At 56.1% G+C, this 24,687-nt stretch overlaps 3 protein-coding genes across 5 annotated transcripts in view; 2 read left to right on the plus strand and 1 right to left on the minus strand.

Annotated features, from left to right (window-relative positions):
- Positions 1 to 57: 57 nt before the first annotated feature.
- On the plus strand, positions 58 to 4,758 carry THYN1 (thymocyte nuclear protein 1). Of its 2 annotated transcripts, XM_068554538.1 has the most exons (7): positions 60 to 329; positions 1,779 to 1,960; positions 2,711 to 2,779; positions 3,159 to 3,251; positions 3,765 to 3,860; positions 4,107 to 4,257; positions 4,559 to 4,758. In XM_068554538.1, the coding sequence occupies exons 1-7, from the start codon at positions 287 to 289 to the stop codon at positions 4,603 to 4,605; spliced, it is 681 nt and encodes a 226-aa protein (XP_068410639.1). In that variant the 5' UTR covers positions 60 to 286; the 3' UTR covers positions 4,606 to 4,758. The 2 variants fall into 2 exon arrangements, with proteins under 2 accessions (XP_068410638.1, XP_068410639.1); XM_068554537.1 differs by lacking the exon at positions 4,559 to 4,758 and having other exon boundaries at positions 58 to 329; positions 4,107 to 4,340.
- Positions 4,759 to 5,129: 371 nt separating this feature from the next.
- VPS26B (VPS26 retromer complex component B) lies at positions 5,130 to 23,620 on the minus strand. The gene is made up of 6 exons (XM_068554536.1): positions 23,204 to 23,620; positions 15,690 to 15,846; positions 11,295 to 11,459; positions 9,144 to 9,319; positions 7,550 to 7,692; positions 5,130 to 7,158 (listed from the first exon to the last, which is right to left on the minus strand). Exons 1-6 carry the CDS (start codon positions 23,424 to 23,426, stop codon positions 7,012 to 7,014), a joined length of 1,011 nt encoding a protein of 336 aa, XP_068410637.1. The 5' UTR covers positions 23,427 to 23,620; the 3' UTR covers positions 5,130 to 7,011.
- Positions 23,621 to 24,249: 629 nt separating this feature from the next.
- Positions 24,250 to 24,687, plus strand: part of NCAPD3 (non-SMC condensin II complex subunit D3) — a 61,783-nt gene continuing 61,345 nt past the window's right edge. For both annotated transcript variants that reach the window (XM_068556191.1, XM_068556192.1), the window contains exon 1: positions 24,250 to 24,362. In XM_068556191.1, coding sequence (XP_068412292.1) covers positions 24,299 to 24,362 — 64 coding nt within the window. In that variant the 5' untranslated portion in view covers positions 24,250 to 24,298. The remainder of the gene's footprint in view (positions 24,363 to 24,687) is intronic.

Consider the following 24,687-nt stretch of genomic DNA (forward strand, 5'->3'; position numbering starts at 1 on the left):
AGGAGCCGGGACTACAACTCCCAGAGGCCCCCGGGGCGCGCGCCAAGACTGGAAAGCGCCGCGGGGACGCTCTGCAGCGCCCTGCGGCGCGCGGGGAGGTGGGGTGGGGGTAGCGCTTCGAAGGCTTGCGGACCCGCACGGGTAGCGGTGATTGAGAGAGAAGACCACCGGGGGCGCTCAGCGGCGGTCTGTGCTAGGCGGACATACGGGCGTGGGTAACGCGGGAGGATTCCGCGGGCGCCCTGGGCGACGGCGGAACCCTTGCTCCTCGGCCCGCGGGGACGCCATGCCGCGAGCCCGGAAGAGGCCGGCGGGGGCCGCGAGGCCAGGTGAGCCGCGCCCGGCTGCTCAGCGCCGCTCACCTTCCGCCCCTGCGCGTGGGGAAAGGCCCGAGTGGGTCGTTTTGAGGTCCGGTGTCCCGAGCCTCCCACCAGGCTCATGCCCAGGGCCCCTCTGCTGCTTGCTTGTCCGAGCGGTAGCTGTTTGGAAAGCACGAAAAGTAGCTGGGATACGGGCTGGCAGGCGCTGAGGCCGGTCACTTACAGTTCCCGCTCCCCGGGGAGCCAGACGAGGAAAGGAAAGGGTCACTGGGGCTGTGAGAGCAGGGAGGGGTTGGGGGGACGCCTTGAGAGGGAGGGGATTTGAGTCTAGTAAAGAATGGGTAGGAACGCGGGATGTCCGCGTTGTGTTCACAAGGATGAATGGCATTCTAAATGGGAGAGGAGCAGCAGCAAAGCAACGAACGGCAGAGAAAGTGCTTCTTCGAGACTGGGAAGGGTTCCGAGTTGCCCACAACACATTGTTACTTAACAGCACACACGGTGTTTACAGTGTGCCGATCAAGTCCAGGGGGACCCCCAGGACCCTCGGAAGGTTCCACGTGTTAGACGTCCATCATGATGGCGTACGTAGGAGCTTGGACTTGGTTCAGAGGCTGCGTAGGATGGTCGTTAAGTGGATTCAGATAGACCAGCGTGGCAGGCCCTGATGTGTGATCTGGGACACATCTTACAGATGGACACAACACCTCATAGATTGTGTAGACTGAGTTACAGTGAGGGTGGTAACACATAGGGCGTAGGGTAAGAATTTAACAGCTGTTAGTTACTGGGCACCCACTCTGCTCCAGGCACATTTCCCTCACTCTGTAGGATAAAGTCCAGTCTTGACCACGTCTGCAAAGTCCAGAGTGGCTGTTTTATCCAGCTTCTCTTGGCACCTTCAAGGAGTAGAAAGGAGGCAGGCCACAGAGCATACTGAACAAGAAGGAAGAAGTCGAGGTGACATAATAGCTAATATTATTGAGCATTTATGGTAACGCCAGACACTGCCTCAGCCCATTGTTTGTATTATCTTATTTAATCATCAAAGCAAGTCCGTGGAGTAGGTGCCTGGTTTCCTCGTTGGAGAGAACAGCCCCAGCAAAGGCAGAGGAGGGGGTGAGGAAAAGAAAACGTTCACTGACTACTTACTTAATAGATGCCACGGGAGGTATCCTTATCCCACTGAATGCGTAACCCAGAAGATGTCCTGTAAGGTAGGCATTCTGGTCCCATTTTTATAGATGAGGAACAAGTTCAACAATGAAGCTGCCACTGTTAGTAACTGACAGCTCCAGAATTTGAGTCCAGCTCTGACTCTAAAGCTGCCACTGTTAGTAACTGACAGCTCCAGAATTTGAGTCCAGCTCTGACTCCAAAGCATGTGCTTTTCCTGCAACAGAACTTTCTCTCTCAGCAAGCAAGAAAGTTCTCTTCTTTTTTCTTCTCCTATTGCAGACAAGAAGGGGCCAGAAGGAAAACGTACCAAAACTGAGAACCCAGGGGAGGCATCAGCTAAGGTGGAGAACTCCAGCCTCCAGGAGACTTCAGCCTCTAAAGACTGTGGGAAGAATCTAAGCAGCTACTGGCTGATGAAGTCAGAGCCAGAAAGCCGACTGGAGAAAGGTGTAGATGTGAAGGTGAGGTCCCGCACCTGTCTCCAAAGTGCATGGGGGACACCACAGGGTCCCATCACCCACTTCTTACCTTCGAAGGGTAGGGAAAAGGTGATAAAGACTAGAATCAACAGGATTTATTGCCATCCACTGTCTGTTTTGTGAATCTTCTACTTAGGGCAGGGGTTGGCAAACATTTTCTCTAAAGGGCCAGGTGGTGCTGTTGCAACTCTGCTGGCATCACAAGAAAGTGGCCATAGACAAATAGTGTGGCTGAGTTCCAATAAAAGTATCTGCAAAATCAGGCATGGGCTAGATTTGGCCTGAAGGCTATAGTTTTCCAACCCCCGAACTAGGCAACATTCAGTCTTAGGTTGCCTTTCTCTCGCCACCTGCCATGCTCCTAGGTATCTCCCTGCCAACAGTTGGTACACAGGAGGCGAATGTAAATCAAATTTCATAGTAGCCTGGAGAAAATAAAATTAGAGATACTATAGAAGGGATATATAATATTTTAATAAATGAAATACAGATAATCAGCAATTACCAGATTAATTATCCACTCAGCTAATCCTCTTAATTAGCAAGGCCAACAAGGTAACACAAAGCTAACTTCTACTTGCGCAGTATGAGTGGCTCTGTGAAGAGCTTCCCAGTAAGCTCATATGCCACGCCAGCTGGCAACACCCTATAGGGGAAGGAACTTGTCTGCTTCCATATATTCTTACCGATTGGCCCAGGATTGTTTACTGAATGACCTTATTTCTTGCTTAGTTCAGCATTGAGGATCTCAAAGCACAGCCCAAGCAGACAGCATGCTGGGATGGTGTTCGCAACTACCAGGTAAGCGGGTTAGACAGGACCTCGAGACCCAGGGCGGGGGATAAAAGCTTGCTTCCTTCTGACTTATTCAGTAGCAAAATCTCTTGGCCAAGGTTGTTTTTTCCCAGAACCCAAACCTGAAAATACATTAACAAATGCCTTGATTGCTTTGACTGCATGCAGTTTTCAAATGGCCTGTGTTCCAGCCAGTGTCCTGATACAACTCTGGGTAAAAGGCAAGAATTGAATTGAACTGGGGGGTGGGGGGGGGGGGGTGGGCGGCGGGGCGGGGAAGCTGCAAGAAACAAAATCTCATCTAATAAAAGCAGACTTGATTTCCGGGGGCTAGTGTCTTCTGGCCGGTGGGAGGATAGTTCTTGTTTCTTCTCTGCTGGAACAGGCCCGGAACTTCCTGAGAGCCATGAAGCTGGAGGAAGAAGCCTTCTTCTACCACAGCAACTGCAGAGAGCCAGGCATTGTGGGGCTTATGAAGGTCGGTTGTACAGGCTTAGGTCTGAGTCCATCTCCTTTCATTGCAGGTTAGGGAAACAGCTTAGGTAGGTAACCCTCCTCCCTATCCCTGCTGTCTCGGGAACACGTGACAGGACTGCAACAAGGCAGGCCTTCATTTCCGGCCCCGCTGGCACACACCTCTCTCCATTTCTGCACCTTGGTCTTTCACTCAAAAACAGGCCTGATGGTAGCTCTTCAGGCCAGGAGTTACCAGGATAGAATTAACTGCAGGTGGAGAAACAGTGGCACCAGTAATAACCTTTAATGTTTGGTTTAGAACACACTTTTAAGATTTTTGTCAAAATAGGGTTGATTTCCTCTGCTTGCCTTAGACTGTGTATTACTTCCAGATACCTGAGCCCTCAGTGGCTCACCAGTGAGACAGATGGGGTAAGAATAAGTAGAGTAGGAAATGATAGTTGGACTTGGACTAAAGCCTGGCCATGGAGCTGACTGGACAGACAAATGATTGGAGACTCGGCTTTAATTTCAGATTGTGAAGGAGGCATACCCAGACCACACACAGTTTGAGAAAAACAATCCCCATTATGATCCATCCAGCAAAGAAGACAACCCCAAATGGTCCATGGTAAAGATACTACTATTCTTCCTATTTCACAAAAGAGAAAGGATGGACAGAGAGGGAGGAAGAAGGTCTGGGGTATCTTTAGATCGGGGCACAGAGCCCCGCTGTCAGTCCGGTGAGGTTACCCTGCTTTTGGAGAGAAGGACAAACACTGGCAGCCAGGCCCTAGGACCCCCTGCAAGCAGCTAAAACACAGCAGGCAGAGTCCAGTGGACATGGCTTTCTGTCCCACACACTGTTGCCATGCAGGTGGACGTGCAGTTTGTTCGGATGATGAAGCGTTTCATCCCACTGGCTGAGCTCAAGACCCACCACCAAGCGCACAGAGCCACTGGCGGGCCCTTACAAAACATGGCTCTCTTCACCCGCCAGAGACTCTCGGTCCAGCCCCTGAGCCGAGGTAAGAACGGCCCTTGCCTTTTGATCACACGCCAGAGGGACGGTGAATCCACATGTACTAGCTGGTGAGCCCCGAGCATGGCGGTCAAGGTCTGAGTCTGTCTCCCCACCTGTAACTCCCACGAGGGAGGAGCCCCCCCGAGCTGCCCAGGGCAGCCGTGCTCGGCACCTGTCGAAACGCCCCTGAGGGTTCCGAGTGAACGACTACCTGCCTTGCGACTTGAGAAATGCCTGCCATGACTGCCCTGTTCAGGAGGAGACACAGACCTAATTCTTCCTCTTCTTCTTGCCCTTTTCGGCAGAGGAGTTTGATTTTATTTTGAGCCTGGAGGAAAAGGAACCGAGTTAACGGAGACACGGCTGCTGAAGTGGGCAAGATGTTGCCCCAAAGTCAAGCTTCCACAAGACAAAAGGCGGCGTGGGGAACATGCTGGTTGTGTTCACCCGGGGTTGTGTGTAGACGTCGGGTTTGGGTCCTTTTTAATAAAACATGAATGTCTGAGTTGGAGGCATTTCTTTTAAATCAGCATCGGGGGTAGAATACTCCACTGCACGTTTTTACATCCTCTCGGCCAGATGCAGGGCCCAGTCTGGTGACACCCACTAACATGGATTGTCTCTACACCAGCCTTCCTTGCCCACCCCTGAAGTATCTGGTCTCAGAGTGGGTAAAACCAGCAGTTTCAGGACAGGTTGCCAGGCTGGAGTAAAACCAGAATTCCTTCCTCAGCCACGTGCTTGTCTAAAACAGGCATGAATAAAGTGGGTGTCATTGTTCACCAGGGGCCACAGACACCAGGAGGGCAGGTGTCGTGGGTCAGGGCGGGGCGTCTCCCCTTGTGTGCGGCGGGGCAGTAAGAAGAGACCACAGAGTCTGGTGGACCGTGGGCACGATGCCTCGGAGCCCAGGGGCTTGCTTTAATCAGGGAGACGGCTGAAACAGACTGCTTTGTTTAAAACAGCCATTGAAAAGACACACGTTGAGAAACTTGTAAACACCGCAGCTGCTCAGCCCCAGGCCACACTGCTTGGCTCAGTCCCTATGCTCTGCCAGGGTCCCAGGGATGGGCCTCCCCTTCCCCAATGTACAAAGAGGCGGAGAATGGGGCAGGGGAAAGAACAGAAGCTCCCGAGAGGACAGAAGCAAATTCTACCTCTAGTTCGCTCAGGAGACAGGCTTCAGGGGTCGGGAAGGTTGGGAAGTGAATCTGTGGTCGGCTGGAAGGCAGAGGGATCGGCGGGTACCTAGTAGTTAAGGGGCCAGCTGTCGTGGGAGGCGCCAGAGCCCCAGCTCACGCTCTAGAGAAGGCGAGGGACACAGGAGCTGCCTCTCCCACGCTTAGGCCCCCGGCCCTGATAATCCAGGGGCAGCTGCACAGGTGGTCCTGTCCCCACGGGGACTGTCCTTCACATCTGAACCCGGGGTCCAGCCTGGGGGAACCAGCTTCCCTTGCTCGGTTCTGCTGCCCCCAGCCCACCTCGAGCGTCACCCCGAACGCCCTTCCCTCCCATCTCAGCTCTGATCCGTGAGCCCTGCCCAGTCTGAGGCCTACCGCTGCACCAATTTCTGAGGAAAAGACGGGTCTCCGTTTTCCACACTAACTGAAAGATGACACAAGAACCAACCCCTCTGCTTCCCAAACGACAGAGAACTCAGACCACCAACTATTGTACCTGCTGGCCATGGGGGTCTGCTTGGTCTTTCCAGAAGGGAAGAGAGGCCAACAGGAGACAGGAAGGACCTCCACACCCTTAACAGGACAGGCGTGGTGCAGTGCGACAGCGGGAGACCCTCTCTAGCATGACCAGAGCATCCACACACACACACCACCAATGGTCCTAAGCTCTGGGCAGCCGGCTGGTGGGGAGGACGGCGGCTCAGGAGGCCCTCCCCTTCCCCCCAGCTCGCAGGGTGAGCACAAAGCTTCTACGTGTCTGAGACCAAGCCCCGGTTCCCAGGAGTGAGATGGGCAGCAGGGAGCCAAGAGGGTCCACTCCCGGGGAGGCGGGGAGAACGGGCCCTTCCCGGACCTCTTCTCGGGGGAAAGATGTCCTCGTTCAGGGGCCGGGGCCAAGGACCTCCGGCCCTCAGGGCTGCCCGCACCACGCACAGCCGCCGAGGTCCACCCGCTTGCCATCCACCGGTGACACAGATGTCTCTGTGCCCAGGGACATCAGCCAAAGGCCCTACCACAAGCTCCCGTTCCATCCAGGACGTGACTGACCAGAGTCCACGGGAGGCGCCCGGTCCCAGCGGTGAGAGAAGGGCCAGAAGGAGGGTGGCCTGTGGAGGCTCCAAAGCACCACATCCGAGGCTCCCAAGGAGGTGGCTTCCTGGGCTTGAACCCTCACCGCCAGTTACAGCGGGGCGGGCACCATACCCCCTGCCACTCGCTAAGGGACGGGGGAGGGGAGTGTGAGACAGGACCACCCGTGGGACGCCCCCCCCTCCCCAGCTCCTGTCCCGGGAGGCTCGGAGCCCGGGCCGCGCTGTGCTCCTGCGTCCCAGGCAGCCCCGCAGACGGCTCTCCCCGGGACGCCCCCTCTCCCTATGCTCCCATCAGCCACAGCGTCCCAGAGACACTCCCTCCCAACCCCAACCCCTTAGGTTCTTCAGGAAAAAGAATTTACATCAAGAACATGATTTGTTTTCAGGTTGCGAGTAGCGGGTCGGCTGAGCATCTTGCTGCCCCGGCCGCTGGTGCCCGGGGGCCTGGAGCCGGGGTGCGAGCCCAGCAGCTTCCTGGCCCCAGGCCTACTGTCTGCTGCTGCCGTCGGACAGCTGGCCGGGGGTCCGCGCCTCCCCCAGGGGGGCCGTGCCCTCGAAGCGCTGCGAGGCGATGGCTGCCTGGTGGGACATGCTCTTCCGAACGATGTCGCCCTTCCGCCACAGCACCACCTCCTGCAGGATGGGCGGGGGGGGGGTGGGGCAGGCGACACGTGAGAGGGAGGCCTGGGGAGGGTCCCAGAGGCTCTGCCTTCTCCCGGGAATCTTAGGCAAAAGCCTCCGCTCATATGTCACCAATGACAGCAGCCGTCCACACCTCTGGGCCCCGGGTGCCTGCTGACGGTGTGGCCGGGAGGGCAGAGCAGCCGCAGGGGCTGGGCCCGAGAAAGCAGACTCTGGGTGTCAACTGGGAACCCCCGTCCTTGCTGTGGGGCTCGGGGTAAACTAAGTGGCACAGAGACTAAGCAGCTCGCCCCCCATCCCCGTCCCGTCTGCTTGACCTTGGCGGGAACGATGCCCTCGGATTCTGTCTGGACGGCCGGGGTCCTGGGGGCGGCCGGCTCACCTGCTGCTTGAAGTAGCGCCGCTCCTCCTCGTCAATCAGCACCAGGTTGAGGTAGTAGCGCACAGAGAACTTCTTGTTGATGTCCCGCATGGTGGGCGTGAGCTCGTAGCCCGCCAGGAAGAGGCGGATGGGGATGGACTCTCCTGCAAGGGCCGGGCGGGAGTCAGGGCGGGGGCAGGGGGCCCCACCTTACACCGCGGTGGAGGGGCCGCCTGCGGCGGGGGGCGTTGGACACCCAAGCCAACGCTTCTGCCTTCGGGGAGGCGCCTGCCGCTGCCCGGTGAGTGTGAACAGCACAAGAATGCTAGGTAAGCATCTTCTGACTCATTTAATGTGTATAGTTGTTGGGTTTAAGAGCCACTGTCAAACCCCAGCTAACCCACCATGTCACCCAGCAATTCTGATGCCACCGTCAGGTCCCTCCATCCCAATTAGCATAGCCCCCACCCCGTACCCCTCCCCTCTAAGACGAGTTGGCAGGGTGTGGTGGTCTGGAAAACAGAAAAGCTTCTCTCTGGACCCAGTTCTCTCCACTGACCCGAGGTATGACTCTGAGTAAGTCTGCTGCTTTCCGTGGACTTTCATTTTCTCATGGGGAAAATTATGATATCAGGCTACATAATATTTTAGATCCCTTCCAGCTCTAACACTGTGCCTCTCCTAAGATAAGTGGAACAAAATCAGGGCAGAATTCTGCTGAGAAAGTCCAAACCTACAGTGCGGCGTAAAGCCAAACACGAACCCTGTTTCACTTCACACTGTTCTGTGCTTCTCTCGGTGTCCTGTCAGTGCCACAGGGAGGGTGAGCTCAGCCCAGCTGCTCGGCCTGGGAAACACGGAACCAGCAGGCAGGATGGCTCAGCCCTGCCCCGAGGACCCCGCTCGTGACGCCCAAGGGCCTGAGAAAGCTATGACACCCCTCCTTCCACGGGGAGCAGACTGGGAAAAAACTGAATGAAACCTCAGCAGCACCGAGCACTGCTGCGTGAAAACACTTCATCATCAGCTGCTGCAGAGCCAACGAAGAACGTACATGACTGCTCCTCCCAATAATCACACAACTTCCCACCCAGCTCTCAGCTCCACTCGTCCCGGAGGTCACGCCGGCACCGTGTGCAGCACTGGGAAGTGTCGGTCAGGGTGTCTGTACTTGGCGAATGAATTCAGAGCACGACTCGTTTTACCTGAGCTGGAACTAAGTAACAGAAATGAGGATTCTGCTTTCATCTCTTGCCCCCCAGCAGCAAAGAAATTCAGAATGTCAATAGGAAAGTGTAAACAGAGCATTCAAACTGTATCTGCTAAACTGGTGCTTTTCAAACGTCTTTTGTTTTTTTAACAGACATAACTCTTGAGATTTAAACTCCAGTACAAGCTCAGTCTATAAACGAGGTCCACATGGACGTCTTCTGGGTGAAGGTGAGCGGGGCCTGAGCTCCACATCCCCGACCTCCTTTTCCTCCTTCTCGGGACCCACAGTGCACGGTTAGAGATTAAGAAATTACAGGCTCCCAGGCCACCTAACTTTGACAGGATGATCCCTGAAGCCCCTCCAACACTGGGGCCGGGCCGAGGCCATGGGGCCGGAGCTCACCTCTCACGGGCGCGCCGTCCATGATCTCGTACTTGGCAATGGTGTCGTTCTCGTGGTACACGTTGGGGCCCGTGCCTGTCGTTTCCCGCTTGATGATGTCTATCTCCATGTGCTTGATCTTGATCCTCACCAGCAGGAAGTAGATCTTCCCCACAATGACATCTTTCAAGTGGTACCTGCGGAGAGGAAGGCGAGAGGTGCGGCCCCCGCACGTGACAGGCCTCCTGGTTCCAGGAGAGGGCGCTGCCCCGCAGGGCGAGTCCCAACGACCTTCTACACTTGAACCTGCATCACTTCCTCTGCTGTCCCGCCTGCACCTCAGAGCGCGGTTCCGTCACCCTCTGCTCAGCGCTTTAACGAGTGCATGTGTTTTAGAGGCTCTGGTGTGAGAGGCTGACCAGCAAGTGCGGGGACCGGGTCCCGCTCTTCCTCCCGCTTCCAGGAACTGGGCCTTCCCCCCGGGGCCAGCCGGCAGCAGGGCTGCTCTGTACCAGGTGTGGCCACAGAAAGCAAACCTTCAACCTGAAGCTCAGGACGGGGGACCTGAGCATTCGAGCTCCCGGATCACAGGGCAGGAGCCCTAGGGAGTGCAAAGAAGACAGATGACGTGGTGGGATCCGAGGAGGGGCAGACACGGGTGTGGACCCAGGTTCCCAACCTGCAGGCCTGGGGTCTCCCCACCACTCCACGCCACCTTTCTGCCTCCAGCCTGCCTGGGGAGATGGCGGACGCACAAGGACTGAGGAGAGCAGAACTCTGCTGCTTGCAGCGCGTTAGAAGGAATGCTCAGAGCACAGATTCTCTGGGCATTCAAACGTTTAAAGGGCGAACGCTCCTTTGTTCTAAAGGAAATCTTACACACAAGAAACACAAAGGAGCCACGCGTGGCGCCCGGGCCCCGCTCCTCCTTCACGGCACCTTTCCACTGACCTGACCAAACCCCTCATTTTTCAGATGAGAAACCCCAGCTACAGAAGTCTTAGTACCTGCTAACCTGAGCCCAAGTCCTTAGTGGCAGAACAGGACGCTGTCCTAAGCTCCGGGCTCTTCCTGTCTGGTCGGACGGCCTGGCACTCACAGGGCAGCCTGCTCTGCAAGGGCAGGACCCGGTCCAGCCCGCCTGTCTGTGACACGCCTGTCTCACGCTCACCTTGGTCTTGACTGCACTGCTGGCTGCGGCGCTTGAGCGCCTTCGAGGTGGCACCCCCTTCACTAGGGGGCTGGGGCGCTGGCGGGCAGGCACTTTGGGGGGCTCTGTCCCAGGAGGGCCCGAGAGCCCCAAGACCATGAGGAGGAAGGGCAGGGGCCTGCTCCAGACTCGCCCTGCCTGTCCTGTAGGGGCCCATCGGGGCCACGCTCAGCACCAGGCCAGGCGGCGGTGGGAAACGGCCTTCCCTCCCCGTCCTGGGAAGCACGTGTGTTCCCAGCCCTTCACAGGAGAGCCGCCGCTCAGGCCTCCACCCCCCGAGCCTCTGGAGGCCAGCGGGTCTGAGGTGAGGCCTCCCCACGGGGAGAACCCTCATTAGAGACTCGCGGGGGGAAGGATTAGTTCTCTGTGAATAGAATACACGTTTACTTTTGCATATTTGATTTTTGAACATTTTCAGGAATGTATCATTTTAAAAAGAAAGCTGCTTGCAGTACATTTTTGAACTGTCAGTAAGTTTTATGATTTACAAGCACTTACGTATTTGGATGTTGTAATAGCAGGCACAGTTTAAAACATATGTGGCCAGTTAAAATAAAATTATTTAAAGACCTTTATAAAAAGGCATCAGATATTGTTACAATTCATTTTAATTTAAGGAGGAAGCAGTCAACTTGGCTTTCCTCACTTTGGTTTCTAAAGACACACTGTATACAGGATACAAATGATAATAGAATGGTATTCTGAGGTTAATCTCATCAGTAGAAGGAAACAGATGTACCTGGAATCCAAAACAAATACTTTAAAGTTAGTTTCGCTTGACTTTGAGAGACCTCATAGGATGTTTAACTGAAGTTTGCCCTCTTAAGTTAGTACAGTTCAGCTGCAGTGAGATGCAGCTCTTTCCTGACCTGCGACCTCGGCCGGCCTGCGCGCACACCCACCGCGTTATTTCTGTGGCCGCCCCCGCAGGTCACCACCAGCCAGCCGGGCCCGACACTCACTTGGACTTGTTGTACTCAAACTCGATGTGCAGACAGTCCTCGATCCCAACCTCCATCTTGATGGAGGAGTTCAGCTCCGGGTACGTGCTCAGCGTGTGGACCACGATGTCCATCTCCTTGACGACGTCGTTGAGGCGGCGGCTGATGGTGGCGCGAAGGAAATACCTGAGGGACGCAGGCGTGCGGTGAAGGGCCGCTCCCAGCCTCCGGGGCCCACCCCGCAGAAGACCCCTGGTAGAGGTCACCCCCGGGGGCTCCGACTGCCCTGAGCGTTCACCGCCGGGCACCCCCTTCCCAGGAAAAGGCGCTCAGACACAAAATCCTGCAATTACAATTCCAGGGCGATCAAAGGCCTTGCCCCAACCCTCCTCTGAGCCTGAGCTCCGAGGAAAGAGGTGACGCCTCTCTCTGCACCTCAAGAGCAGCCTTGCTGCCACCTGCCAGGCACTGTGCACAGCTTCTGTTTCTTCAGCTAACTCCCGGCTCTGTGGGCACAGGGATCGTATACTCTTATGTTTGCACGCTATTTAACAATACTCGACCAATGAGCATTTTTCAAGTCCCTCACAGTTAAACAACAGGAATAAGATAATGGAGAATCAGGTCAGTGATGCATTGCACACGTTTACTGCCGGGCCTAGGACGGATAAGGTGGAGTCTCGCGGGGACTCATCGTCCCCTGGGGGAGACGGGCAAATCAACAGAACAATTAGAACACGTGCAAAGTGTCCATTCAGAGGCAGGAATCAAGTGCTGTGGGGAGAGAGGGGCGCCTTCAGGAGGAGCAGGCCTTAGAACTAAAGCAACAGAGGTGGGAGAGCCCCAGGTCTGAACTAGGATGGTCTCCGGCTGAGCCTAGGGTCCTGGGACACATTAGAAAGAGGGAGAAACACAGCGCTGAAGGGCAGTGAGCCACGCCTGACCGCCAGCCAGCACTTCAGTGTGGCGCCCCCCGCACCCCTCGTCCCCTTAACTCTGTGCGGCCCTCTAACAAAGCTGGGATGGGAGGCCTTGGTGGAGACCTTGGTGGCCCTCCTCTGCGGCCTCACCACCCCCCGGCCGCCCTCTCCTTCCGCCTGCTCCCTCCACGCAGCCCCAGACGTGGCTCCAGCCAGCCCTAAGGCTCAGGCCCTCAAGCCCCCACGCCCTGTGGAGAGGGGCCTGGCAGCAGCGTAGAAGGGAAGGCTCCACGAAGCTTCCAGCGGCTCGAGCGCCTCTCCTGCGCCAGCAGTCTGGAGGCGCAGGGGACTCACTCCGGGGCGCGTCTGCCACATAACTGCTCTGGAGAGGGACACGGGGATCTATATTTTTTGAAGCCCCCGCCACCCCCCCCCCCATGATTCTAACACAGGACTCTTGGTAGAGAACTACTGTCTGGCATCTTGATGCTTCAACTTCCCAACTTTCTCAACACATCCAATCTCTCTCCAGCTAAAGCTTCTTCCTGAGTTTATAAAAAGTCCCAAAGCCATCAATCCCCAGGACACTCCCCAGGCCCACACTCTACCCTTCCTCAGAGACAGCTGTCCGGGGGTCCTGTTCTAACCCTGCAGCTTCGTCCCCAGCCCCTATGCCTCGCCCCGGCTTCCGTCTCTACCACCCAACAGGAGCTGCCCTCCCAAAGGCAGCACGGGCCTCCCAGCTGCCAAGTCCAGGGGCCTTTTTTTTTGGCATCAGCTCTGCATTAGAGCGTAAAACACTCCCTCCTCCTTCACGCATCACCCCGCTCCTCCTCTGTCCCCAAGAGGCCCAGTAGGGTCCCCAAGAGTCCCAGTAGGTCCCGGGCTCTCCTCTCCCAGAGCTCCCCTCCTGGAAAAACCTATCAGTTACCAGCTCCGAGCGGGTGATTTCCGACAGTGCATTTCTCTATACTGAGCGACAGGCTTGCATTTCCAGTTGTCTGTTCTGCCAGTGCTTCAGACTCCTCCCTGGAACTGGATGAATCGTCTCATCTACAGGTCATCTCCTCCTCCTGATGGCCCTATGTCTGCATCTCCACTCAATGGTCAGTTCTGCTGGCGTCTATTAAATTCCTTGTTTTCTGCCTGTTCCCATGGTGTCCACTAAAGGAAAACTCAGGACCAACACTCCACCCACCCATCAAATACGACATAGTGACTTCAGTCTTCTAACAGAACCACCGCCCTGCCTAAAAACAAAGGAAAAGGAGTCCAAAATAATCTTTTCATGTTTCCCCTCTGCCTGTAATAAGACACAAGCCCTTAATCTGGAATGTACATCTTCCATTAATTAATGTTCCCGATTTTACCTCCTTTCTCAGCATGAATCCAAAAGTTCTTTGTGTAATTTAGACAGTAACACTTTTCTTCCATTGTGATAAAATACAAAATACAGGGTGCAGAGCATGCACCCCAGAACATGCCACTCTGGCACGAGGATTCTATTGAGCTGAAAGCAACAGAGAAACAGTGCACACAAGACAGACTCCGGGGCCCTCTCCACCAGGAGAGGCTGCGCGGCCTGGGAGCTGCTGGAGGTGCCGCCCGCAGAGCGTTCCTCGCCAAAGCAAGCCTCTCCCCGTGCTTCCCACAACTCGAGCCCCTGGAAGTGCAGGGCTCCTTCTCTGCCTCCTCACTTCTCTGTTAAGATGCTGCATAAGCCCAAGTTCAACTGCCCCTCAGTCACCAGGCAGAGCTCAGGTGGGAGCAATGCACACGGGAATACACCTGCTTGCTTGCCTCTGGCCAATCCGTCTTCCGTCCATCCGATTTGCAGAGCCCCCGCGAATGAACCTAACATGGTGGAGGGAAAAGTTTTTTCCTCTCCTCCAATATATGTAACACAATGTACTGCTTTAACCATTTTTACGTGCACAGTTCAGTGGCATTAAGTGCACTCACGGTGCTGGGCAACGGTCACCACTGTCCATCTCCACCTGTTCACCTTCCCCAACTGAAACTCTGCCCCATCAACCACTAACTCCCCAGCCCCCTTCCCCAGCCCCTGGCAACCACCATTCTACTTTCTACCTCTATGATTTTGACTATCTAACTGCTTAAAAACGTGGAATCAGTATTTGCCTCTTTGTATCTGGCTTATGTCACTGGGAACAACGTTCTCAAGGCTCATCCATGCCATAGCAGGTGTCGGATCTCCCCCCTTTTCAAGGCTGAATACTATTCCACTGTGTGGATACACATGTTGTTCATCCACTCATCTACTCATAGACACTTGGGTTGTATCCACTTTTTGGCTATTGTGAATAATGCTGCTACAAATGTGAGTATACATAAATCTGTTTGAGTCCTTGCTTTCACTTCTTTGGGATTTATACACAGAAGTGGAATTGATGAATCATACGGTAATTCTATTTTGAAGAACCGCCATGCTGTTTTCAACACCTTTCTTTCTGACATAAGAACATTTATGAGAAGTCCACTGCAAAACATCCAATTAAATAGCAATAAGCCCCCAGCCCAGCTTAAGTGATGACTAGATACTCCTCGCCGTTGCTGCCTTCTGAGCGCGGTCACGCAACGCTGCTGAAGCGGGGCAGCACCAGTGCTTAGACCTCTCTGCACAGGCGGGAAAGGAGAGCCTGCAGCCCCTCTTCTGACGGGAGAGGGGAGAGCTTGCAGTAGCCCACACCATGCCACATGCAGGCCTCAGGTGACACCCAAGACCTGGAGCCAGGCAGCCAGAGTGACATCACATACCCCGGAGGCCCTGGAATCAGTCCCCACCCGCAGAGTTTCCAAGACTGGAACAAGGAAAACAATCCCATATACTTAAAAGGTGTGTATTAATGTTTTAAAACTTGTCCTACTGTGTTACGTTTTATTCCCTCATTGTCCCAAAATATGGAGAGGACAGGTCTAGGATTAGAATCCAAATCTATGACCCGCTTCTCAAGTGACAGAGCTCAGGACCCCGCCGCAGTCTCATGCAGAGCTGGATGAGGATCAGTGGCCTGAGGCCCAGCCAGGGGTGTGTGAAAGCCGAGCGTCCAACTTTCGGGAACTTTCAGAATCAGCTGTTAATCACAACATTTAAAATTAAATGATAGACACTTGCAATCAAATGAATTATATTAAGAACAAAGGTAATATCCTAGCTATTCTGGGGTGTCACAGTCCTCTCTGCTCCTGGGGCAGGGGGGGTGACATCTGGTGTCTGTGCAGCAGCGTGCTGTCGAGGGGCAGGTGCATACCTCTCAACTCTGCACCCATGGGCGCTGGGTCAGTGGCTCGAAAGGGGCCACGGTGGGAATACTGACATTCCAGAAACGGACAGACAAGCCAGGAGCACTCCTCCTGGAGGGAGGCCCACTGCACACCCCCCCCGCAGCACACCTTCCCTACGGCCACACAGAGCCTCAGAAACGGGACGGCGTCAGGGGCCGTCCACACGGGGCACCCTGGGGGCGCCACTTACCGCAGCTTCACGTTCTGCCCAGTGTAGGACTCATAGGGCTTCTCCACGTGCGTGAACTCAAAGTCGAACGCCTGCGACTGGGTGACCTCTCCGGGCCGGGCCAGGTCCTTCACCAGGGACACGAACTCGTGGTGGTTCCCGCGGTCGTAGTAGAGTTCTGCAGGGAGAGCGTCGGCCACCTCTACCAGACCCTGAGCTACGCGGCCCGGTGAGGGGGCTCCCAGCTGCAGGAGCCTCCCGCCAACACACAGAGCCCCCAGTCTGGCTTATGGCTCCCTCGCTTCCCGCCCTGCCCCTGTGCTGCAGCCCAGAACCCGACACGCTCCTGCTCCAGGGCACCGGGCAGCACCAGGTGGGACACACCGGGGGGCCGCAATCAAAACGCCACAGCTCCTTAAACATACTTAAAACTACTAACTTTGGAAAGCATATTCGCAGTTCTTCAGTCACATCATCCTCGTAACCACCTTGTGAGACAGCTAGGACGGCCCCATCACCCATTTAACCGCCAAGGAAGCTGAGGCACAGCGGGGTCGGTGACTGGCCTAGGGTCCCAGGTCTCCCGCTGGACTGCGTCTACTTCTGGACCTGGCGAAATGGGGGCAGCGACATAACGCACTGCAGGTGTTGTGAGCACGGGACAGGTGAAGCAGGTAGAGGACCTGGAGCGGCACTTCAGAGACGGCAGAGGCTCCGGAAGTATCAGCTGCCTCTACCCTTCAGAGAGGAGCCCACGGGGCCGACAGGACAGAGGGGCTGTAATGACGCCCCACGTCTAAGCTCAGGGTCCCCAGACTTCTGTGAACATCAGAATCACCGGGGGCTGTGTTAACACACAGACGGCTGGGCCCCACCCCTAGTGTTTTTGATTCCGGGGGTCTGGGGTGGGGCCTGAGAATGGACATTGTTAACAGACCCCCAGAGATGCTTCCTGCTGGTCCAGGGACCACAGGCTGAGGAGCACTGCTCTTCACCCATCCTCCGCTGGAAACAGTTCTGCTGTTTATTATGAGTCAGGCCACCTATTTGTCCTAGATTATATATGCCTGTTTGTCCTCTGCTATGTGTTAACTTTTGCTCCAGGCATGGTCGTTAGAGGTAAGGCCTACGTCCCCAGCTTCCTGGCACCCCCAGTCCCCAGCTGTGCAGCAGGGACACTTAATGCCGACTGCGACTCTACGTGGCCACGTTACAGTCAAGGGACCACCCGTGGGCACTCTGCAGCAGGACAGGCAGCAGGCAGTGTACTCTCGTCGCTTCTGCCGTCGGCTGCCTGGGGAGAGACAGGACCACAGGGAGGCGTGCCTGGGACAGCTGCCCGCCAGGCCTGGCCCGCCTCTCTGGAGCGCAGCGCGCCAGCTCTCTCAGGGACAGCCAGAGCAGCCTGGGCTAGGGCAGACCCCAGACAGCAAAGGTCTGAGCCCCCCAGGATCAAAGCCTTCTTGGGCTCAAGAAACCAGAGCTCTTGCCTCCCAGAGCCGACAGAGTGTCCAGGCCTGCCCTGGGGACGCTCGGGAGGGGAACGTGGTTCCAGGGGTGCTTTCGGCCCTGCTGCCCTGGCCGCTGGCCCTGACACCACCACCCCCGGAGCGTGTTCTCCCCAGGCAGTGAGGCATCGGAAAGCACAGTGGGCTCTGTCCTAAGGTGTGTCCAGCTCGAGAAGGAAGCAGCGGTGCGGTCAGTCCCCAGCCAGTGTGCTGCTTCTGTACGCACACCCAGTGCACCCTGTGAGCACACTTTGTGCTGATTTCCTACACAGTTACGCTTGGATCCACCTGACGTTACAAACAATCCACCTTCTCTTCCAAACACCAAGTGGAATCAGCAGCAGGCAGCGCTCTGGGTAGGGAGTGATGACCCACAAAGCCGCCAAAGGGGGAGGGCACTTCAAACCTTCCGGGCAGGGGCTGCTGGGGAAAGGTGAACAGCCATCCCTCGTTTTGAAATCCAACAACTGTGCCCCCAACCAAGGTAAGGAAGTTCAGTGACCAGGCAGGAACAGAGCCAGTGGCCAGCCTGTGACAAGGGCCCGTCCACTAACTCTTGCTGGTTCTTTGCTACCGGAGTCTCTGTTGATGGGCACTGACCCCTTAACTGGGGAAAGTGGTGCCTCCGTTCCCAAGCACTGGATTCTGCCATGGTTTCAGGGGACAGAAGCAGGCGGAACAAAGCCCCAACGTCTGTGAACTTTAAGTGGGAAATCCCGGAGTCAAGAGAAAGATGGGAAGAGAAGGATGGAAAAACACACAAATGTGCTCACACAGCCTCAGAGGCAACATGAGAAACAAACCAGAGAAGGATCCACAGTGTTCACAGAGAACAGAGCGCCGGCACCAGGGGTCCCAGCAGAGAAGCCTGGCTGGGCTGGGACCCCCGGGGGGACAGGGCCTTCCTGCCTGGCGGCACGTCCTCCCAGGGCTTCCCCGCCTCCCCCCGAACATCATGAAAGAGTGGCCAGTGCGTAGTCCGAGTGGGGCTTGATTGGGCTTTTTAGCGTACACTTTATAAGCCATTTGCAAGGCTTCTGGAAACACTGTGGGGCAAAGGGGCAGAAATAGCAGCCGTACTTCACTATGTGCCAGAAAGTTTGGTTTCCTCTCGCATAAATTAAAACAGAAAACCCAAGACTGTTCTAGCAGGAGGTCTGCCCTAAAGAGACTGTCAACTGCCTCTTTCTTCCCAAGTTACCCCGAGTTCTCCCCAGCCTCCAAAGCCCACAGGGACCAGCCATTTCAAGCCAGAAGGAGGAACTGACCAGTTCTTTCTTAACGTAACTTCCCCGACTCAGTCCACCAGGAGGAAATGACTTCTGTAGTCAGGATGTTTTCACCATGAAACTTGCCACCAATGGCTGAGGAGTGAATTTGCCACTGTGGAAGGAAATTGAGCCAGCTCTGCCCCACGCGGTCATCCCGTGAAAGGCGCCCAGAGACTCGCTGCTGGGCCAGGCTTCCCGCCGGCCTTGGAAGAACCCTAAGCCAACCAAGGCAGAAAGAGCTCTTTCAAACAGCCCGCTCTTCACCCTGACTTTCCCAGCTGCTGTCTGCTGACGGGCAACCTGGCCACGATTCACTCTCGCCACGGCCACTTGGACCTCCTGGGCCTGGTAAACCTGCGGGAGCAGTGCCGTCTCCGGGCTGCCCGTGCACAGCCAGCCGCCGCTCTGCTCCAAACCCTGCAGCAGACTATTAGCGGGTGAGAATCAGTGTGCCTCTCACTTGGCACTCATGGCTTAATGAATTAAAATACAGAAAGCCTCCAGAGTCTTAACAGCACAGGCTCGACTGGGGCTGATGGGTTTAGATTCACCCAGTGGCATTATTTAACAACAACAAAAAAAATCCAGAAGTTCTCTCTCTGGCTTTGGAGTGCAGGGGTATTCAGGTCCTCCCTCCTCGCCAAGTGTGACTGTCTAATTACCTTTGGTTTATTTAACCCCATCAGTCTCCAAGGTGGCCTGACACCCTCCACAAGTGTTCCCCCAACGATTCCACCTAAAAAATGGTCTCTCCATCTTCTAATTACAGAACTTCCCTTGATACTCCTTACGTGCCACACTGTGTTCTTCTAAAAACATGGGCCATCTAGTGACACGGGGGGTGCCCTCAGCACACATTCGCTGGCATTGTTGGAGCACAGACCAAGCCGCTGGGAAGTGCACAGTAGACGCAGGAAGAATCCCAAAGTGGCTCAAAAACTTGAGGAGGAGGACAGAAAAATGCACACAACAGGTGGATGAATCAGAGGCAACACCTGAGCTGTCGGTGCAGAACTGAATGGGGGCCTGACAACTCTCATCTCCTTATGTTAAGGGAGAAATCACAAGGCCTCTAGAATAACGGTGGAAGAAAGGCTTCCGTCGGCCAGGGGAGGTCAGGGAAGGCTTTCTGACGGGTGTCATGCCTGCTGGGCTTTACGAATGAGTGAGAGCTTGGGTGGTAGGCCATTCCTTGCAGAAAGATGTTCATATACAAAGGGAAGAGGCCAAGACCTCTCTAGAAGGAACATGATACTTTGAGGAAAGCACACGTGGAAGGAGTAAAGGGTCGCAGAGACTCGGCCGGAGAAAGGCAGAGGCAGCTCGGGAAAGAGCTGGATGACTTCTCCCCTTCAACCAGCAGGGAGTCAACAAGAAGAATTTTAAGGAGGTGACTGACCATGTCAGCACTGACGTTTAGAAAGTTCACTCTTACAAAAGATGAACTGAAAGAAAAGGCAAACAAAGGCAGGCAGGCCAGTCAGGCTGCTACACACAGAAGCATCAAAGTTAGCAGCATCGAGAGCGGAGAGGAAACACAGACTCGAGATACCCTACAGAGCCGCTGGAGAGGACCCAAACTGAGACGCCAGTTGGATGCGTAGGAGGGGGAGGGAGGGGTCTCGAGGACTCCCGGATTTCTGAGGCTGAATGGACCCAGGTGACAGGCCAGAGTGGAGAAAACAGGAGAAGCAGCAGGGCTGGGGCTGGAGCAGGAAGAGAAAAAGGTTTCTGGTTTGGATGTGTTCTTGAGGGACCTGAGGGGTATCCAGCGGGAGACTCTAGAAGACAGTTAGAAACCCAAGCATGGAACTCAGAGGAGAGTTCAGGTAAGGACAAAGGATTGGGAGTCATCGGACTCTAAGAGGACACTGCAGTGATGGGTGCGGATGAGGCTGCCAGAGTAGCTGAGAGTGTGAGAAGGGCCAGCAGACAGAAGGGCCCCCCTTCCTGCCCACCTCCCAAACCAAGACCGAGACAGGAGCTTTTCCGAGCAGGGGCTGGGCCGCTGTGAGGCATGGGGTCTGAAGAGGACCGATGCAAAGATCACCAGACAGCTGTCTCTGCCTGGACTCTAGGGAGACCCTTCCACAGGTTTTCCCTCGGGCGAGCGCGCCTGCTGGGAGAACACACCGGGCAGGAGGTGCAGGGAGGCGGGCCTGGCGTGAACAGTCCCGTGGGCGGTCGGCAGAGGAATCAGGGCTGACGTTTTAAAGGTCCAGCCCCTGGAAACTTCTGGATGGATCCAGCTTAACAGGGATTATGAGTATTTGCGATGAGTGCCAAACCCTGCACTTCACGTACGTTGATGATCTCTAGTCCTCACGAGACCCTTGCGAAGTCTGTACCTTATAAACGGAGCCTTATCTAAGCTAAGTAACCCTCTGCTTGACCCTCAATCATGCACCGGGCTGTCTTTCTACAGGAGGCACAGGCAAGACACATATGCTTTCATCTGCAGGCAAAAGAAATTAATCATAAGGATAGGAAGGTTAATTACATAAACCACTTCATTTTCAAGCTGTCCAACTCTTCCCAGGAAGCAGGGAAGGAAGGAAAGAAAGAAGGAAAAAAGAACCAAATCCAAGAGACCATGGTTTGTAAGAAGAAAAGTTCTGCGTGAAACCAATGAGGAAGGTGTCCAGAGCACAATGACATCGCCGTTCTCACCCCCGTCCAGCAGTAGGACCATCCTGTGCGTCATCCGTACAGCCAGACCTTAGAACCCGACCGAAGTTCCACCCACTTCATGCAGCATCAAGAAAGCAACGAAGGAGAAAACCACACGACCACAACCACGGGGAACTTACTCACCAGCCTCGCTCCAGTGCTCCAGTGCCCTGAGGTCAGTTCATAGAGCCTCTCAGGTACAGGACACAAATACACCACACTCTGCCCAAAGCCTGGTCCCTAGACATCTCAACAAGGTGCTCCTGTAATAAGGCCCAGAGAGGGGTACAGCTTCCCCAAAGCCAAGGGTGGACTCAGCCCAGAGTGCTCAGGGGCCCAGGAAGAGTTATCAATGGAAGCAACAAAAGGTCCTGAGAAATCTGAGCAGGGCTGCTGTCCTGGGATGCCAGGAGACAGACAAGAAGCCAGGCAGGGACGGCGCCTCCTCAACTCCCTTTCATTCAGACAGCAGGGAGGCCTTGCCAGCGTCCCCCTGAACAGCTCATTTCACAACTGCTGGGGCACAGGGGGGCAGGGGACGCTCTGGTTACCTTTCATGTATTGGCGAGGTGTCACCCCCTGGAATGAAGGTACAGACACTGGCTAGACATGCCTGTCTGCACTCGCATTGCAGAGCCAAAGAATCCAGCAATGACCTTAAAGCTACGACGTGAAAATACTAATTCTAAGGAGGCAAGGACTTCTCCACTTCTTACATCTTACGCCTAGCACAGAACGCTGTGGGTTCATCCTGTCTACCCAGTGGCTCTTTGCTAGGAGTGAGTTTACCTTCCACGGACATAAGACATTTCTGTGGTTCTGGTATCTGGCGGGTAGAGGCCAAGGAGGCTGTTAAACACTCACCCACAACAAAGAATGATCAGGCCCACAATGTCGACAGCACTGCTGCTGAAAAACCCTATCCAAGCCGGTAGCAAGAGAGCAGAGGATCTGAAACTCACTCTTCAGCTCCCTTTCAGGCCACTCGTATTCTGGGTTTAAAGTCACAACAAACAGGTTCCTATAGGATCAGCCAGCCTTCAACCTGATTCCCTTTCCTCAAACAGCAGCAGCCAATACTCCAGGCTGAGCGCTGGGCTGCAGAGGCAGGCCACACGGCCTTTCCCAGGGCTCCAGCGCTTCCTGCCTCTGTAAAAGGGGAGCAAGGTTCTGCGCGGGGCTCTCAGGGAATGACAGTGAGCATTCAACGAGCTTTCGCAGGAAATCCACCCCCCCAAGGCCAGATGTGCAGCGCCTGGTATGGGGTATGAATTCTCCGCCAGAGGTCTTTTCAGGCCACATGGGTATTTACTGTGAATCTACTCCTGAACGAATGACAATAGCAATTTATTTCAAAAGCACCTGCGAGTTTTAATAAACACATTGTCCAAAGAGAACTGGAAACAACCCCGTGCTGACTGGCAGCTCTCAGATCTTCGGTACTGCTACTGCCTTTTATTGTCTAGTTGTAATTGCTAACACTCATGTTAGAAGAGTGTTAGAGCCTTGAGAAATTGTGACCACTTAATTTGGGTCTCAGTAGCATCATTTCTTAAGAAAATGAGTCTGCCAAAGGCTAGGTTCTAATCAAGAAGTCTTAGGTACGCCAGCTGGCTGGACAGAGGGCTGACGCTGGAGCCCGCGGGGCTGCTTTCTCAAACAGCTCCCGGTGAAGGTGGGATGTGAGAGGGTGGGACACAGGTACTAGAAAGGGGTGGACTGGCCGCAGGACTCGGTGGCCACGACCTGCGGGCGGGCCCAGCAGCACCGAAGGCCGAGCAGGAACAAGGAGCCCGGACCCCCGGTGGGCAACAAGACCGCGCGGCCTGGGGCGGGGGAAAGGGGATACGGAGTCCAAGTAATGGGGGCGGGGGTTAGGAGGCAAGGGTTAGGGAGCAGGGTCAAAGTCAAAGGTCGGGGGTCGTGTCAGGGACCAGGGATTAGTGAGCGGGAGTGGGGGGGGGTCAAAGGCGAGGTCAGGGGTCAGGGGTCGGGGTCAGGGTTGGGGGTGGAGGGCAGGGTCGGGGGCCGGGGCACGGGGGAAGGGGCAAGGGGCGGGGCCGGGTGGGGTGGATCCCGCACTCACCAATCTGCCCGATGAACTCGACCTTGATGCCCTGGTGCTCCAGCCGCTTGTTGGGGTTCTTGAGCGCCAGGCTCACCTTCCCGGACACCGTCTCCCCGTCGTAGAAGAGGAAGTACTTGTCCTTCTTCCCATCCTCCGTCTTGTGCTCGGCCCTCTTCCTGCTGTCCGCATCGTTCAGCAGGATGTCCACATCCACGCTCTGCCCGAAGCCGAAGAAGCTCATGTCCCCGCCGGGCCGGCCGGGCCTGGGAAGGCCGGAGGGCTGGACGCGGCGCCGACGCCCGCGCTCGCCGGGCCGGCGCGGTTCCGGGGGCAGCGCAGAGCAGGAGCGAGGCACCCGCCCGCCGGTGCTTGCGGCGCCGACTAGCCAGCCAGCCGCCCGGCCCGGGAGCAGCGCCCGCCGCTTCCGCTGCTCAGCCGGACGCGCCGGACTCGCCGCGCGCATGCGCACGCCCCCGCCTCTCCTGCTCGGCCGCCGAGCCTCCGGCGGAGCGCGCGCTGCGCATGCGCGCCGGGAGAGGGCCGCTCGGCTTTCCCACAGTTGACATGGCGACCAGGGCTTCCTTCTGGAGCTCCGGCCAGATGTCCCGTAAAATTCAGAACTAAAGATGTCCTTTCTGAATGCCCTGTTTTGCTTTTCCTTTATTTAGTTCGGTAAACGGTAGGCCGCCACCCACACTCGAATGTGTACACCTTCGATGCTGTCTGATGGGTAAACGCGGCCCTTTGACACGCACGCGAAATGCCGCTTGACAGGGGGCAGAGGTGACAATTACAACAAAAAAATCCTGCCTCAGATTCTCTTCAGAGTGTCCCCATTTAGGGAGACGGGGTGGGAAGGACATTAGATTTAGCTCTCTTCTTGACCCCCAGTTCCGAGGAAAAGCTGAAAACCACCCCCCACCTCGACTGCGTGGGTGGGTTTGGGCCCGCCTCACCCTTTGCGCATGCGGCGGAAGGCCCTGCTGATTGGCCAGCGGACGGGCCGGCGGGGCGCGGTAATTGGTTCGTGCGAACCCCGTGTCCCCCTGAGCCCGCTGGGCCTTCTCGGCGCGCGCGCCGGAGCAGCTTTGAAAGTTGAGGCGAGCAGCGGTCATGGCGGCTTGGCGGGACCTGGCGAGCGCCTTGCATCCCTGGTGCCCGCTGGACCTCAGTCCAGGTGAGGACGCGGCCGGGGCCTGGGGGCTGCCCGGGGTGCTGGGGAGGGGCCGCGCCGGGCAGCGGCGTTGGCGCTCCTCCGCGGGCTCCTTCCGCTCTGTGCTCCTGCTTCTCGGCCTTGCCTCCGGGTCTGCGCGGACAGCCCCGCTGGTGCCGAGGCTTCGGCAGCGCGTCTGTTTGTTGGGCCGGGCCGACCTCCTGAACTTGAGGCCCAGGGGTGCGGCTGGCGTCCCCGGGCGCCCATCCTCCCTGAAGGGCAGGAGGTGCCCCCCTCCCCCACCTCCAGCCTCTGATGGCGGCGGCCCCTCGTCCCAGCCTCGCCCGCC

The sequence above is a fragment of the Eschrichtius robustus genome, chromosome 11 (genome assembly GCF_028021215.1).
Source record: "Eschrichtius robustus isolate mEscRob2 chromosome 11, mEscRob2.pri, whole genome shotgun sequence".
In the NCBI taxonomy this organism is placed as follows: Eukaryota; Metazoa; Chordata; class Mammalia; order Artiodactyla; family Eschrichtiidae; genus Eschrichtius; species Eschrichtius robustus.

Coding starts and splice junctions, on each gene's coding strand:
- THYN1 (XM_068554537.1), top strand. CDS start 287: ATGCCGCGAGCCCGGAAGAGGCCGGCGGGGGCCGCGAGGCCAG. Junction 3,252..3,764: donor GCATTGTGGGGCTTATGAAG/GTCGGTTGTACA, acceptor CTTTAATTTCAG/ATTGTGAAGGAGGCATACCC. Junction 3,861..4,106: donor ACAACCCCAAATGGTCCATG/GTAAAGATACTA, acceptor GTTGCCATGCAG/GTGGACGTGCAGTTTGTTCG.
- VPS26B (XM_068554536.1), bottom strand. CDS start 23,426: ATGAGCTTCTTCGGCTTCGGGCAGAGCGTGGATGTGGACATCCTGCTG. Junction 9,320..11,294: donor TTTGAGTACAACAAGTCCAA/GTGAGTGTCGGG, acceptor TCCTCTCCGCAG/GTACCACTTGAAAGATGTCA. Junction 7,693..9,143: donor GGACGGCGCGCCCGTGAGAG/GTGAGCTCCGGC, acceptor CGGCCCTTGCAG/GAGAGTCCATCCCCATCCGC.